Source organism: Dama dama, chromosome 2 (genome assembly GCF_033118175.1).
Source record: "Dama dama isolate Ldn47 chromosome 2, ASM3311817v1, whole genome shotgun sequence".
In the NCBI taxonomy this organism is placed as follows: Eukaryota; Metazoa; Chordata; class Mammalia; order Artiodactyla; family Cervidae; genus Dama; species Dama dama.
The window spans coordinates 9,787,611-9,803,062 of NC_083682.1; the positions used below are offsets into that span (position 1 = coordinate 9,787,611).

The following is a 15,452-nucleotide window of genomic DNA, read 5'->3' on the forward strand; positions in this document are numbered from 1 at the left end:
GCCCTCCGCCAATGGGACAAACGCCCGGCCTCTGTGTGGTCGGGCCAATCAGGAGGCCGGAAGGGGCGGGCACTAAGATACGTGGCTCAACGCGCGCTGGGGGAGGGGAAGCTCCGGGTCAAGGAGCAAACCCGGCACAAGATGGCGGCGGTGGCGGCAGTGGAGGCGCGTAGGAGGCGGTGAGGAGCTCGGATCCCGGGGGCGCGCACGGGACGCCCCCAGGCCCCTAAATCCCGTATCTATCCTTCTTGTATGCTCTCCTGAGACTCCGCCACCCCCGGCCTCGTGAGGACTCTGTTTCTCTGGAGCCGGCCTCAGGTTTCCCCAGCCTCCTCGCATTAGATCCGCGCGGCGTTGGGGGGGCTCTTGTTTCTGGGGCTCCGGACCGGTGGTTTTAGAAGGCCGCAGCCGTGCGTTCTTCTTGGTCTGGGCCGCTCTTAGCCGCCGCCCTCCCTGTCGGATTGCGGCGGTTAAAGCTGCCGCCTCTTTCCTGCAATGCGCGGGGCCATCGGGGCGGGGGACGAGACGCGGCCCAGCCTCCGGGAATGCAGCCTGCTCCCCTGCGGCCCCCAGCCGGGCTGGAAGCACCGTAGCCGGCAGTCTTGCTTTCCACTGCCCTTGGCCTTCTCTCGAGAGGCCCGGACCCTGCCCTGCCCTGGTCTTCACGTGGACACCATCCCTGGCTTGTTCGGTGTTCACGGTCTTTGGGCACGGCTGGGGCAGGATCTCGTAAGTTCACAATCGACCTGGATGATGTTACTCAAACACAACAATGGTTTGGTCTGCGTTCTCTAGTTAATATTACTGAAAGAACGGCTTGAAGACAGTCAATCAGCGCCACAAAGTATTTACCAGGATCTAACGGATGTATTAGGGTGGGGAGAGGCGTGTACCGTTGGCAGCAGTGGAAAAGCATGGATCGTAAATTCTATTCTGGAAACCTGTGATCTGAAACAATAAACGGGTGCACTTTTCCCTGCGAGTCATTCCTAACCTTGGCTTGTGACCACCTCTTGCTCAGGGGCGTTCGAAGCCTTCCGGAGTTCTTAGGGCCTTCCAACAGGTTACATCTGAAAAATCTTTCAGAAATCTTATCCACATTGGCATCTCTCCAAACCCATTTTATAGATGTTGCAAATAAGACTCCAGAGAGTATTTAACTCAGGGTACTTCTGATTACTTCTGCTTTGGGCCGGTAGACATGGGGTCAGTGGCTCAGAGTGTCTGCTGCAGTCACTCCTGCTGGGGGTAGGGGGGCACATGCCTTGCTTTTGAGTTTTCTGGGAGCATTTCTTCTGGTTGTTTTGCTGCTCCTTGTTCCTGCTTGGCCTATTAAACCACAAAGCCTGGTGTTTTCCTCACCTTTCTGTCTAGCCTGGTATGCCTTGCCTTTTCTTCTGGAACTGGAGGGCTTACTCTGTTCAGTAATCTCCTTCCTGGTGAATTTCTTTACCTTTAGCTTTCCAGCAGATACCGAGGCTAATGGTGGATACCGTGTGTTTAGTAGGCCCTACTCTTTGGCTACCCTATTAGCAAGTAGCAGGGTCTGAATGGTGAGAAGGCTGTGTTTTGTTTTTCCCTCTCCTATATGGAATGCTTTCTCAAAGTGTGCTACTAGATCAGTCACTGGGAAAAATGCAGATTCCCTGGGACCTGAGAATTTTCATTTAACAGTCACTGCTCATAATTTTTAACAGACACTGAAGTTGGAGAATGCCTGTTTATGATGTACTCGGAATGGATGAATATATCTGTAACAAACTAACTTGCTTAAATAAACCTGTTAGTCCCTTGTCTGTCGTTTAATAGCATGTTGGGGAAGTGGCAGGTTTGTAGTAACCTTAGGGTGATGGTCCTCAGTGAGGCAGGGCCTGCTGGTGGCTGGTGCACTCTGTTGTACATCATGAAGTACCTGAGCCCCAGAGTCACACAAGAGTTCGGTCCTGCTATCACCTCATACTATCTGTTCAGTCTTGGATGAATTATTGAATCTTTTATGTCTCAGTGTACCCATCTGAGATAAACTCCAATCCTACATTCACCAGGAAAACAAAGTGAAAAGAGTTAGTGCATAAAAAAGTTGGTTCTGCACACTAGTTGCCCATTAGAGCTGTTTTGTTATTGTTTAGTCGCTATGTGCTGTCCAACTCTTTGGCGACCCCATGGACTGTAGCCCGCCAGGCTCCTCTGTCCATGGGATTTCCCAGGCAAGACTACAGGAGTGGGTTGCCATTTCCTTCTCCAGGGGATCTTCCCCACCCAGGGATTGAACCCACATATTCTGCATTGCAGGCAGATTCCTTACCACTTAGCTGCCCCAGAAGCCTTAGAGTTATTTAGGGGAGTTTAAAATCTGATGCCCAGGTCCTACGTCAGGCCAGTTAGATCAGAACTTAGGGGTGAGACCTGGGCATTGACACTACTGAAAACTACAGATAGAGTTAAAAACTATATAATGCAGTTAGCCAGGCTCCTAGATGTATATTAGGACTCCGTACAAGTTGAAAGTGAAAGTCGCTCAGTCCTGTCCGACTCCTTGTGACCCCATGGACTATATAGTCCATGGAATTCTCCAGGCCAGAGTACTGGAGTGGGTAGCCTTTCCCTTCTCCAGGGGGTCTTCCCAATCCAGGGGTTGAACACAGGTCTCCCACATTGCAGCCGGATTCTTTACCAGCTGAACTACAAGGGACGCTCGGTACAGGTTAGCTCTTGTTATTCAAGCTCAGGTGGTGATAGTGGTGACATATGTCAAAGTTACAGGAGTGGAGGTCCAAGGAGCAGGATGATTAGAGCGTTAGGGGTGTTAGGACCCCAGGAAGTGTGACCAGCAGGCTAGCTGAGGGTACATCTTTAACTTTTTCACTGCCACTCCCCTCCGTGGACAGGCATGGCTTAAACTTTGTTTCTGTGTTCCACACATGTGATCCCACCACCTCCCCTGGGACTGGCTGTTACTGTGCCTTTCCTTCGAGAGGCTGATGTAACCTGAGTCAATACCTGGCCTCTGAAGGCCAAGGATCCTTTGTCCACTTCCTCTGCCTTTTGAAGGGAACGCGTGAGTGAGCCAACTTCTCAGGCCTTAACACTTAACTCTGGGTCCAGTTTGCCTTTTGCTGTTTAGTGGGAGTCTTAGCTTGCTCCCCTTTTAGGGTTGTGGTGGGAAGAGGCCCTCACCTCTGAAGTGGGGCCCTTTCTGACCCTGCTCTGATTATTCCCTCGTCGTCCTTTTCCTTCTAGGTCTTGGACCGCTTTGGTACTGGCCTGTTTAGGGGTCTGTCTGGGAATTACCTTAGCTGTGGATAGAAGCAACTTCAAGACCTGTGACGAGAGTTCCTTCTGCAAGTATGCTATTTCTGGGAGACTGGAATGGAAAGTAGGGTGATGTGGGAAGTATCTGGCAGGTGAGGTAGCGTGGGTCACTGCAGCTGATGGAAGGACTTAGGGGCCTCAGGGAGCCCTACCCTCTTCTCAATTGTTTGACTTGACAGGAGGCAGCGAAGCATACGGCCAGGCCATTCTCCCTACCGAGCCTTACTGGACTCTCTGCAACTTGGTCCTGATGCGCTGACAGTCCATCTGATCAACGAAGTCACCAAGGTCAGGGGAGAAAAGGAAGAGTCAAATGGGGGTGGAGAAATGGCCAGGGGGTAATTGGGGAAGGGGAAACCTATGGCCCACATCCCATGCCATCTAACCTTGGGACTTTTACTTTGTGAGGAATTCAGGTCTCAGATCCCTTAGGCAAAGGGCTAGAAGGAGGAGATCCCCCCAGGAGCGAAGTGGGTTCAGAGGGCATTCCTCGGTGTAGCTCTTTCCTTTCTCCACTCCCTGACCTCTGCCCCCACAGGTGGTGCTGGTGCTGGAGCTCCAAGGACTTCAAAAGAACATGACTCGCATCAGGATCGATGAACTCGAGCCCCGGCGGCCCCGATACCGTGTGCCGGATGTGCTGGTGGCCGATCCCCCCACAGCTGGGTAAATTTCCCCTGAGAAACATAGCCATCTCCATGGCCCTTTCCTCCTTCCTAAGGAACCTTTATCTGGCGGGTGACTTTCTTTTCCACGTTGGGGTAATAGATGAATAGCACCTTGTTGCTCTCCTCAACCTTCCTTCATCTCCTCCTTTGTTTCAGTTGTTTTCTCTGTTGATTGACTGGCTGAGCCACATGGCTCATGGGATCCTAGTTCCCCCACCAGGGATTGAATCTGCACCCTCAGCAGTGAAAGCAGGGTCCTAACCACTGGACTGCCAGGGACTCCCTTGCTTGGTTTCTCTTTCACCCTTTATCTTTGTGCATTCCGCAGACAAATACAGCTTTCTCAATATAAGAGGAAATCAGCAAGGCCATGGAACTTGCCTTTAGGAATACAGTGTCTCTGTAATTGGTTCCTCCCTTCCCTTCCTGTCCTGTCCCACTGTCTTGTCTTGTCTGTTTCTTCTCTTTTCTGTTGTCTTCTTTTCTTTCTTTCCTCCCTCCCTTCCTCTCTCCTCTCTTTCTCCCCAGGTATTCAGGATAGGATTATTCAAGTACTTGGGCCATAACACCCTGTCATTGTTCCTTGCATGGCTCTCTGTTAAGTATTTAACTTAGAAAATAACATGATAAACCCTTCACCCAGCCCAAACACATACATCTTACTGCCCCGTACCCTGCACCCCTGACTCCTTCAGAGGTGATTCTTACTCAGAAGTTTATTGCTCCCTTGTTTCTTTGTTCTCACAGTTATGTTGTGAGTATATGTGTATAAACACACATATACATATACATACATACATATGTGCATGTGTTTAAGCAATAAGCTATGTGATTTTGTTTGTTTTTGAGCTTTTGTTTGTCTTGAGCTTTGTAGGGAAAGTATTTTAGTGAATGAGACCTTTTGAGATTGTCTTTTTTTCACTTACGTATGTAACTCTGTTGCATGTAGCTTTAGAAATTCATTTTTACTGCTGTATAATATTGTGTTACATGAATATATCCCAACTTAACGTCTCCATTTCTGTGTTAATGCACATTTGGGTTCTTTCCAGTGTTTTACTCTTCACCGTGTTGGCTTGAACATTCTTGTCCATGTCTCCTGTCTCCCTGTGCAGGAGTTTCTCTGTGATGTATAGTTAAGAGAAGAACTACAGAGTGTAGAATATGGAAATAATGAACTTTCTAAAATAAAGCCAAAGTGGCTTGCCAATTTACACTTCCACCAGCAATATATGAGACTTACTGAACTGCATCTTCTCCGACCCTTGGTACTATTGGACTTAATTTTTATCAGTGGAAGAGCTGTAGGATGATACCATGTGATGGTCTTGGCTTGCTTGTCTTTGCGGTTTATTAATGATGTACTGAGCACGTCCTCATCTTTATGTTTATCTGTCGTTCTGGTGTACTCTTCTGTGAACTGGAAGTGCACGGCTCTGCTCATTCTCCTTCACGTTGTTTGTCTTCGCTGATTTGTAGAAGTTCATTAGTCTTGATACCAGTTCTTTATTACGTACATGTTTCACAGCTGTATTTTCCTGGGTTGTAGCTTATCTTTTCACTTTTCTAAAATTATAGAATAATTTTAGATTTATAGGAAAGTTTCAAGAATATTATGAGAGTTTTTCTATACCTTGAATTCCTATTTTCCCCTGTTGTTCAACATCATTGTTACATATTTGTCATGCCTAATGAATAGATCATTATTGTTAACTAAAGGTCTTTTACAAATTTTTTTTTTAATTTTGATTTTTTTCATTTTTTTAGTTGAAGTGTAGTTGATGTACAGTATTATGTAAGTTACAGGTGTATGATATAGTGATGCACAGTTTTTAAAGGTCTTATTCCATTTATAGTTAGTATAAAATATTGATTATATTCTGAGTTGTACAATATATCCTTGTAGCTTAAAGTCCATACTTTATTGTTCCCGACAGTACCATTTAGGATTCTGTTTTATATTTAGTTGTTAAGTCTGCTTAGACTCCTCTAGATTGGAACAGTTTCTCAGACTTTTTTCTTGTTTTTGACTGCCTTAAGGTATCTGTCAATTAACCAAAATTCTGAAGTTTATGTTGTCAGGTACATCAGTCTGGTGTTCACAGTTTCTAAGTTGTGTTTAAATAATATTTCTCTACCTCAGAGTCAGAAAAATGTTTCTTTATATTTTCTTCTAAAGGTTTTACTTGAAAATTTTAAGTCATAATCTGTCTGGAGTTGTATCTGAAATGAGATAGGGTTGTGATACCATTTGTTTCCTCTACAGAAGATGTGTTTTCCCTATTATTGTTAATGTTTTTCCTCCTGACCTCACTGAACTGCCTTTGTGTCTGTTACACTTCAAAGCTCTGAGTATGCCTTGGTCTGTTTCCAGGCTCTTTACTTGGTTCCTTTGGTCAAACTTGTCTGCCCCTGTACCGTTGGCGCACTTCCTGTAAGGCTCTCAGCGCTTGCCCCTCTTCTCAGTGTCGTGACTACTCTTAGCACTCTGCACGTCCTTATATCCTTTTTGATCTCTTTCCTAGGCTGTCTATCTCTGGCCGGGATGACAACAGCGTGGAGCTCACCATCGCTGAGGGTCCCTATAAAATCATCTTGACGGCACGGCCATTCCGCCTTGACCTACTGGAGGACCGCAGCCTTCTGCTCAGTGTCAATGCCCGAGGACTCTTAAATGTAGAGCACCAGAGGACCCCCAGGGTCTCGTGAGTACAGGGGTCAAGCACTGAAGGAGACCTAGTGTGAAAGAACCTAGAGGTGTCGTAGGGTCTGGCACCGGGTCCCTGGGAGGAGACAGGGTGGCAGCAGCCAGGTGGGGGCTGGGGACTGGGAGAAACTGACCAGCAGGGAGGGTAGGAAGCAGGCCTGGGTCCTGTACAGACCAGGAGGCAGTCACTTTGGTCTGTCGTCTGTACCCCGGGCACCTCCTCAGGGAGGCCTGCCTAGATCTGCCTTTCCCTCTCCCCTTCTCACACCATCACATTTCCCAGATTTATTTTCTTCCTTGTTTTTGTTTTGGTTTTGGTTTTTGGTTTTTGGTTTTAATTTCCTCCCCTGCCCCACCTCTGGAAGTTTGTCGACTGAAACTCACATTTATGTTTCTGTTTCTGTGTTGGTTTTGTACCCCCTTTCCCCCTTCCCTACCCATCTCCTCCTGTCCCAGTTTCTCGGATAAAGTTAGTCTCACGCTCGGTAGCATTTGGGATAGGATCAAGAACGTTTTCTCTAGGTAAATCCATGACCGCTGGTACTGTATCTGTTCCTCTGCCCTTACCCGCCCCTCACTCTGGCCCCCAGGGAAGGTGCCCAGACCTTTCCATGGCCTGCCCTTCATTCGCCCACTTAGCCCAGCTGTATGGTCTCTGGTTCCTGTCCCCCATTCCCCTGGCTGGGAGCCCCCTGGGAGAAGGAAGATGAAATGTTGAACGTCCTTGAGGCGTGTAGGGAGCTTTTTGCTTTGCCAGGGGGTGGAGAGATGCTGCCTGTTGCTGGGGTTCCTGGCTCTCAGCTGGCATGCACTGAGGCCCTGGGCAGAGCTGCTTGCCAGCTGCCCTTGAAAGCATTCTTTGGCAGAATCTCTTAAGTCCCTGCATATAAGCCTGACCATGTGTAGAGGCTTGACCATGGTTATGACTCACTTGCTTTGCAAAACCCTGTGTCAGGCCAAGAGGCTGAGGCCCAGTGAGGGAAGGTGGGGCCAGAGTCTCTTGGTGAGGCAGCAGGGCCAGGACTGGCGTTCTGAACCCATGCCCTTGACCTGCCTGCCTGTCTCTTCTGGAGCGCTGGCAGAGGCTGGTGGTTGGGCCTGTGTTTGGAAGGCGCCTCCAGGTGGCATTTACTTCTCATTTCCCTTTCTCATGTCTCTCCCCATCCTCTGCACACTTCTCTGCTCACTGGGGGTCCCTCTCGAAGCTTTAACATTCAGTCCCTTCCTCCAATGCCTTCGTTCCTTTGGACCCTTGGCTCTCTATTCCCTCACCCCTCCTTCCACTAGCCCCTCGTCCCTGCCCCCTCTGGATTGGAGCAGACAGCTCTCCTACCTTCCAGGCAAGGATCAAAAGAACCAGCTGAGGGCGATGGGGCCCAGCCTGAGGAAACACCTGGGAATGATGACAAGGCAAGTCGGTGAGGGTGGCCAATTGGAGCACAGGGCTGGCTGGGAGGTCGGAGGGGAAAGGCCCCCGAGAAATCTGAGCTTAGTCTTGCCATTAGGGATGGGATGTAGAAAACAGGCAAGGAAAGAGAGAGAACTGGTGTGTGATTGGGCAGTGGTCCACTTTCCTCCTTCCAGCCAGACAAGACCCAGGGGAAGCCAGAGCATGATGAGCCAGGAGCCTGGGAAGAGACGTTCAAAACTCACTCTGACAGCAAGCCTTACGGTAGGGGCTGGGAGAGCCTTGGGCAGGGGCGTAGGGGGTCCTTGTCCAGCAACAGTTCCGGAGCTTATCTTTTACTTCTCTTCCAGGCCCCATGTCTGTGAGTTTGGACTTCTCTCTGCCAGGCATGGAGCATGTGTATGGGATCCCCGAGCATGCAGACAACCTCAGGCTGAAAGTCACCGAGTGAGTCCCGCAGTGACATCAAGATGGGGGGAGGGAACGGGTCAGAAGTCAGGGCTGTGGGGAATGTGCATACAGATTGGGTACTCCGGATGAGCCTGGATCACTTCCCGTGCCCAGGGCGCCTTTGGCGGTCAGATTTTCTGCTTGGAGAAAGGGCAGAGGGGCCAGTGTTTATCCTTCATCTTTGTCTACGGGCTGGGGGCTGTGTGCCCACCGTCAAGGGTCGGTCTGTCTGCCTGCAGGGGTGGGGAGCCGTATCGCCTCTACAATTTGGACGTGTTCCAGTATGAGCTGTACAACCGCATGGCCCTGTATGGGTCTGTCCCCGTGCTCCTGGCACACAGCCCCCTTCGGGACCTAGGCATCTTCTGGCTCAACGCTGCAGAGACCTGGGTTGACATATCCTCCAACACTGCTGGGAAGGTGAGAGCACAGGCGTGGGGAGGGATCAGCGGAGGGATCAGCGGGCCTTGAGTCAGACGCACGTGCTGGGCCATTTGCTTCGAAGAGGCTGATAGGGTGGCCTGTCTGGATACCTGTTGGGATTGGGTGAGAGATGGGCCTTGGCCTCGTGAGCAGCATACGAGTTCCCCAGTCACTCCCAGAAGACACACACCCATGGGGAAGGTGTTTACCTTCCTGCATTTATCATCAATACATTTATTATTTAGTTTGCATCAAGAGCTAGACCGTTTTATCCACGTGGGGAATATACTGTATGTTGAGTTAGGAAAGGAAGACGACAGAGGTTAAACAGGTAACAGAGGTCTAGATGAGCTCAGTGGTGGTAAGTGCTGCAAACGAAATACAATGGTTGTGGGGGGTGGGGGGAGGATGGACAGGGCTGCTTGTGAGGGGGCCGAGGGACGCCTCACTGAGGAGGTGATGTTTAACTTCAGCCCGAAGTGGCTCAAGGAGCCCACTGTGAGAGCACTCAGGAGAACACTGGCTTGGGAAGCAGGAGGGTGGGGTCAGACCTCTCTCTGGTCCTCCCTGCAGACCCTGTTTGGGAAGATGCTGGACTACCTGCAGGGCTCTGGGGAGACTCCACAGACGGACGTTCGCTGGATGTCCGAGAGCGGCATCATCGATGTCTTCCTGATGCTTGGGCCCTCTGTCTTTGATGTCTTCCGGCAGTACGCTAGTCTCACAGGTATGTGGCCTCCCTACTCCATCGGCCTGCAGCCTGCTTTCCTGATCCTTGTCTCCCTGAGAAGGGTGACTGTGCATTTTCAGCAGTCCTGTGCCTCGGCCTGTTCTCTGGCCCGATCCCCTTGTAGCTCCCTGAATTTCCAGGCATCTCCATTGGCTCCAGGTTGAGCCTGACCCCGCTGTGACCCCATCCCCCCCACCCCGAACCTGCAGGGACCCAGGCATTGCCCCCGCTCTTCTCCCTCGGCTACCACCAGAGCCGCTGGAACTATCGGGATGAGGCTGACGTTCTGGAAGTGGATCAGGGCTTCGATGATCACAACCTGCCCTGCGATGTCATCTGGCTGGACATTGAGCATGCCGACGGCAAGCGGTATTTCACCTGGGACCCCAGCCGTTTCCCTCAGCCCCGCAACATGCTTGAGCATTTGGCCTCCAAGAGGCGGAAGGTAAGAGGGCTGTAGCTGTGGTTGGTTTTCTCAGGCACGGTATCCTTGGAGAGCTCTGACCACCCGTGGTCCTTGCCCACAGCTGGTGGCCATTGTGGATCCCCACATCAAGGTGGACTCTGGCTACCGCGTACACGAAGAGTTGCAGAACCTGGGTCTATACGTTAAAACCCGGGATGGCTCTGACTACGAAGGCTGGTGCTGGCCAGGTAGGTGGGCCCAGAAATGAGGGGGTACGATTGGGAGACCAGGGAGCTATCGTGGAGGCCGGTTTGCCCTTCGTGGGTTGAAAGCCATCCTTGACTTCTAGGCGCAGCTGGTTACCCTGATTTCACCAATCCCAAGATGAGGGCCTGGTGGGCTAACATGTTTCACTTTGACAATTACGAGGTACGGCAGCCTGTCTTTCCCACACTACCTCTTGGAGTCAGTCTCTGCCTGCCAACCCTGCTGTGGTTGGTTGCTTGTAAGATATCAGGGGCCTTGATGATCCTGGCAGGACCCTGAGAGGTGCATCTTGCTGGACTCCCAGGAGCTCTCTGCTCTCACACTTTTCGTCGTCTTCCTCCCCTCTGTCCTCTGTTCCCATTTTCCGCCTTGTGTTCTCAGGGCTCAGCTCCCAACCTCTATGTCTGGAATGACATGAATGAACCGTCTGTGTTCAACGGTCCTGAGGTCACCATGCTCAAGGATGCCCAGCACTATGGGGGCTGGGAGCACCGAGACGTACATAACATCTATGGCCTCTACGTGGTAAGGGACCGAGGAGAGGCCGGGGACCGAGGAGAGGCCGAGGCCTGAGAACGGGCACTGCGGGCAGCTGGCTTTGCTCCTTACCGCCTCTCTTTCCTGTTCCCATGCAGCACATGGCGACCGCGGATGGCCTGGTGCTGCGCTCCAGGGGCATCGAACGCCCCTTTGTCCTGAGCAGGGCTTTCTTTGCTGGCTCCCAGCGCTTCGGTAAGATGTGGAGGAGAGATTTGGCAGAAGGACTTGGGTCTGGTTCTAAGGGAAGTCTGTCCATGCAGCCATTTTCTAAGAGTAATGCGCTTCCTCCCAGCTGTGCATTTAAAGGGAGGCAGGGCATGGGGTGGCCAGTCCCTGTTTGAGTGCTCTGGTGAACTCCACCACTTTCAGCAGGACCCTGGGGGCCCCAGAGCAGGTGTGACAGGTCAGAGAGGTCAGCTGTCTTAAAGGCCGAGCCCTTCACTGTATGTAAATACCTTCCTTCTTCTCTTCCTCAGGAGCCGTGTGGACAGGGGACAATGCTGCTGAATGGGACCACATGAAGATCTCCATTCCTATGTGTCTCAGCTTGGGGCTGGTGGGACTTTCCTTCTGTGGAGGTAAGAGAAGGAGGAATTCGGGGCCTTGATTTGGCGGGAGAGGGGCAAGGTAGAGGGCACAGACGGACCCTAGGCTTGAGCAGAGAACCGCTTGTCCAGGCCGGGGCCTTGGGGGGGCTCCTTAGCCCTCCTTCACCCTCTTTCTAACTTGCTTTCTCCCTCCCCTCTCCAGCGGATGTGGGCGGCTTCTTCAAAAATCCAGAGCCAGAGCTGCTTGTGCGCTGGTACCAGATGGGTGCCTACCAGCCATTCTTCCGGGCTCATGCCCACCTGGACACTGGTCGGCGAGAACCGTGGCTCTTACCGTCTCAGTACCACGACATAATTCGAGATGCCCTGGGCCAGCGATACTCCTTACTGCCTTTCTGGTACACCGTCTTCTATCAATCCCATCGCGAGGGGATCCCAGTCATGAGGTAAGGCATTCACTTGGGTCTGTGGAGAGTGGACTGAGGTGGCTGGGAGACAGTGGGGATGACGGGGCTCCATCTCTGGGCTCTTCTCTTCATTCGCCAGGACCTTGAAAAGGAGGGAAATCTGATTGCAAGGGGAAGAGTGAGAAGAGACCAGTAGGGATGAATAGCAGTAAACGTCCCTGAGTGCTTATGTCATGCCAGGCATCATCCATCACTACCCGCAGAGCCTGAAACAAGTTACACAAGTGTCCTGCCCTTGTGAGGAAGACAGAGAGACGTGTAGACAAATATGTAAATAGGAAAATTGCCAACACTGACAAGCTGTTTGTTAAAAGTAGAACAGGGTAATGGAATTAAGTTCCACAAACAGGCCATGTAAAGATGAGGCCTGACTGATGAGTAAGACAGCCACTTGTGATCCAGAGGAGGAATGTTCCAAGCAGGAGAGACTGCAAGTGCATACATTATGAAATGGAAACCAGTTTGGTGTGTTCCAGGAGTAGGAAAAAAAAAACACAGTGTGTCTCAGGGGTAACGAACCAGAGGGAGAGGTAGGTGAGGTGGAGTGGAAAATACGACCTGATCTTGGAGGTCCTTTTAGGCCAGGATAATAAAGTGGCCACTGGAAGGTCGCTCTGCAGAACATTTTCCAGAAGGAGCTGGGGAGGAGGCAACGAAGGTGGGTTGGGAAACCAGATGTCTGGTCCAAGGTTAGGTTGCACAGCTGAGGCCTTACTGGCTGCCAGATCCAGGTCTTACCCCTGCGCTCTTCTTGTTGCCAGTTCCTAGGGTAGCATCTTTGACTTCCACCACAACAGCAGGTGTCTTCCATTCTTGTCTTGCTTCCTTCCTAGGCCCCTGTGGGTGCATTATCCTAAGGATGTGACCACTTTCAGTATAGATGATCAGTTCCTGCTTGGTGAGAAACAAGGACAGTCAGTGGTGGGTTGGGGTAGGGCTGAGAAGCAGCAAGCCCTGTGGGGGATGTGTCTGTGGATGTACAGGAAGGGAGGAGGGTCAGAGGCCGCTGGTGCAAGGGGGCAGGTGCTTTAGGGATCCCTCTTTGGGAACCGATCCCCCCAATTCAGAGTGGATTCTGCCATGTTTTAGGGGATGCATTGCTGGTTCACCCTGTATCAGACTCTGAGGCTCACGGTGTGCAGGTCTATCTGCCTGGCCAAGGGGAGGTGAGTTAAGAAAGGGCGTGGTGGGGGAAAGAATTTGATGGAGGTCAGAGAGGGTGAAGAGAGTGGGGTCCTCTGTGCAGCAAGTGACCGAGGCTGTCTTCTGCACCCACAGGTGTGGTATGATGTTCAGAGCTACCAGAAGTATCACGGTCCGCAGACCCTGTACCTGCCTGTAACTCTAAGCAGCGTGAGTATGCTTGGCCCAGCTGCCAGCTCCATGTGCCTCTAGGTTTCCAGAAGGGGGGAGAGTGTGTATGCTGGAGTCCAGTTCCTAAGGGGGCACAGACTTGCAAGAGGCACAGCATGGCTGCTTCATCCCAGCACTGGTCTCGCCCTAGATCCCCGTGTTCCAGCGTGGAGGGACCATCGTGCCCCGGTGGATGCGAGTGCGGCGTTCTTCAGACTGCATGAAGGACGACCCCATCACTCTTTTCGTCGCACTCAGCCTCCAGGTGAGCGTGTGGGCAAGGAACCGCCACCTCCATCTGTCCGCCTTCCGGGGATGCAGTCCCCCAGGGCAGGCGCCCCTCACTGCCTCCGGGGCTCAGGCTCTCACCTGTCCCACGTCCTGCTCAGGGTACGGCCCAAGGAGAGCTCTTCCTAGACGATGGGCACACGTTCAACTATCAGACTCGCCATGAGTTCCTGCTGCGTCGGTTCTCGTTCTCTGGCAACACCCTGGTCTCCAGGTGAGGAGGAGGCCTTTCTTCCTCGGCGGCCTTTGCAGGAGGCGGCGTCTGGGCCCTGGGATGCACGCAGCTTGCTGTGCTCTCCTCCTCTCTGCTCTGATCATTGTTTTCCTGCTGGGTGTCCATTTTTGCTTCCTCCAGCTCCGCAGACCCCAAAGGGCACTTTGAGACACCAATCTGGATTGAGCGGGTGGTGATAATAGGGGCCGGAAAGCCAGCAACCGTTGTACTCCAGACAAAAGGTGAGTGATCTGGCCCCCGGGTTGGGGACCCCTGCCTACGGGAAAGTAATTGTTTTTCATCCTGGCACTCTTTCTTCCTCCTCCACCAGGATCTCCTGAAAGCCGCCTGTCCTTCCAACATGACCCTGAGACCTCAGTGTTGATCCTGCGCAAGCCTGGCGTCAATGTGGCATCTGACTGGACTATTCACCTGCGATAACTGAAGGGATGTTGGGGTGGGGTGTGATGGTCATGATAGTTACTCTTCCTTCTGCCCTGGAGTTTGACCTTCCCCAGACTTCACCTTTCTGATCTCAAGATCCAGGTTTCTGCCAGCATCTGGGCAGCATGAGAGGGCTGTCCCTGGGTCTGAATTTCTTTTGTGATCTCCTGACCTCTCCCACCCCATTGACACTAAATCTCCCATCATCTCCAAATACCCTGTTGCTCTAACTGGAGCACATTCACCTGTGAAGACCTGGGGATCACAGGGCTCTTGCTGCCCTCCGCCTTCTTTTGGGAGCCCTCAGTCTCCTCCACACCCTCTCCGTTTGTTTCCCTTGTGTGTCGATGCCATTTCTTGGAAGAAGATGATGGCAGTGAGCTTTCGGCCTCCTCTTCTTCCTTCCCCACCAGACTGCTCCTCCCTCCTTTTATTTCTTCCTTCTGGTTCTTCTCTGTTATCAGCCCTCCCCTGATACACTGGGACCACCCCTTACCCTGAGAAGGGATGAATGGATCAAAGGAGTGAGGTTGCTGGAAATCATTCTCTTCCCTGGCATCCCAACCTTTCCTCTCCCCGCTTCTATCTAGAGCTGCTGCGGTTCTGACAGGGGCGTTCTACCTCCCCTGTCCCTTGGGGGGAAGAAGTTTACACTCCTCAAGATGGGGGTGGGCAAGACTTCTTTTGCCTCCTAAAATTTTGTCCCCTTGAGGGGCAATCAAGATGGAGAAATCACTTGTGGTTTCATGGAATCACGGTCACCTGTATTTATTGCTGGGAGGAGGCCGAGGGTGGGGGACATGATCATGTGTGCCCAGGGCTGACCCAAGGCCCTGGGTGGCGGGTGGGGGAGAACTCACTGGGGACAAGGGGTGGGGATATTTGTGGGAATTTTTTTTTACTGCCTTTTGGCCCCCAGCTGTGACAGGTTTTGATAAAAGGAGAAACAATAAAGAGAGAAACCATTAATTACTGTTGGTGTCTGGATTCTAGTTCTGGCTTGAACCACAGACCCTTAAAAGCCCGGGGACCTGACATTTTCAGCCTATACCTCGTTGGTTGAGCAGAATGAGTTCAAGCCTTCATCAGCTTGCTTGATGCCAATGTCACGAAGGAACCCAGCAAGATCGTCAGACTTTAGTGGGCCTAGTTCATAGTAGTGACTAGAGCTACTGGGGTCCCTCTAGAAATAGCTGTATGTTAGATGTTCTCACACTTAAGACTGCT

General features: G+C 51.7%; 1 protein-coding gene across 2 annotated transcripts; it reads left to right on the forward strand.

The window, feature by feature from the left end:
- Positions 1-106: 106 nt before the first annotated feature.
- GANAB (glucosidase II alpha subunit) lies at positions 107-15,199 on the forward strand. Of its 2 annotated transcripts, XM_061165754.1 has the most exons (25): positions 107-179; positions 3,241-3,345; positions 3,492-3,600; positions 3,851-3,978; positions 6,506-6,685; positions 7,144-7,209; positions 8,028-8,101; positions 8,276-8,359; positions 8,446-8,542; positions 8,785-8,965; positions 9,542-9,695; positions 9,908-10,143; positions 10,226-10,352; positions 10,454-10,533; positions 10,753-10,896; positions 11,007-11,103; positions 11,388-11,489; positions 11,662-11,905; positions 12,760-12,824; positions 13,016-13,092; positions 13,205-13,279; positions 13,431-13,544; positions 13,669-13,781; positions 13,923-14,023; positions 14,113-15,199. In XM_061165754.1, exons 1-25 carry the CDS (start codon positions 142-144, stop codon positions 14,220-14,222), a joined length of 2,901 nt encoding a protein of 966 aa, XP_061021737.1. In that variant the 5' UTR covers positions 107-141; the 3' UTR covers positions 14,223-15,199. The 2 variants fall into 2 exon arrangements, with proteins under 2 accessions (XP_061021737.1, XP_061021747.1); XM_061165764.1 differs by lacking the exon at positions 7,144-7,209 and having other exon boundaries at positions 111-179.
- The last annotated feature ends 253 nt before the right edge of the window (positions 15,200-15,452 follow it).

Coding starts and splice junctions, on each gene's coding strand:
- GANAB (XM_061165754.1), top strand. CDS start 142: ATGGCGGCGGTGGCGGCAGTGGAGGCGCGTAGGAGGCG. Junction 7,210..8,027: donor ATCAAGAACGTTTTCTCTAG/GTAAATCCATGA, acceptor CCTACCTTCCAG/GCAAGGATCAAAAGAACCAG. Junction 12,825..13,015: donor AGATGATCAGTTCCTGCTTG/GTGAGAAACAAG, acceptor GCCATGTTTTAG/GGGATGCATTGCTGGTTCAC.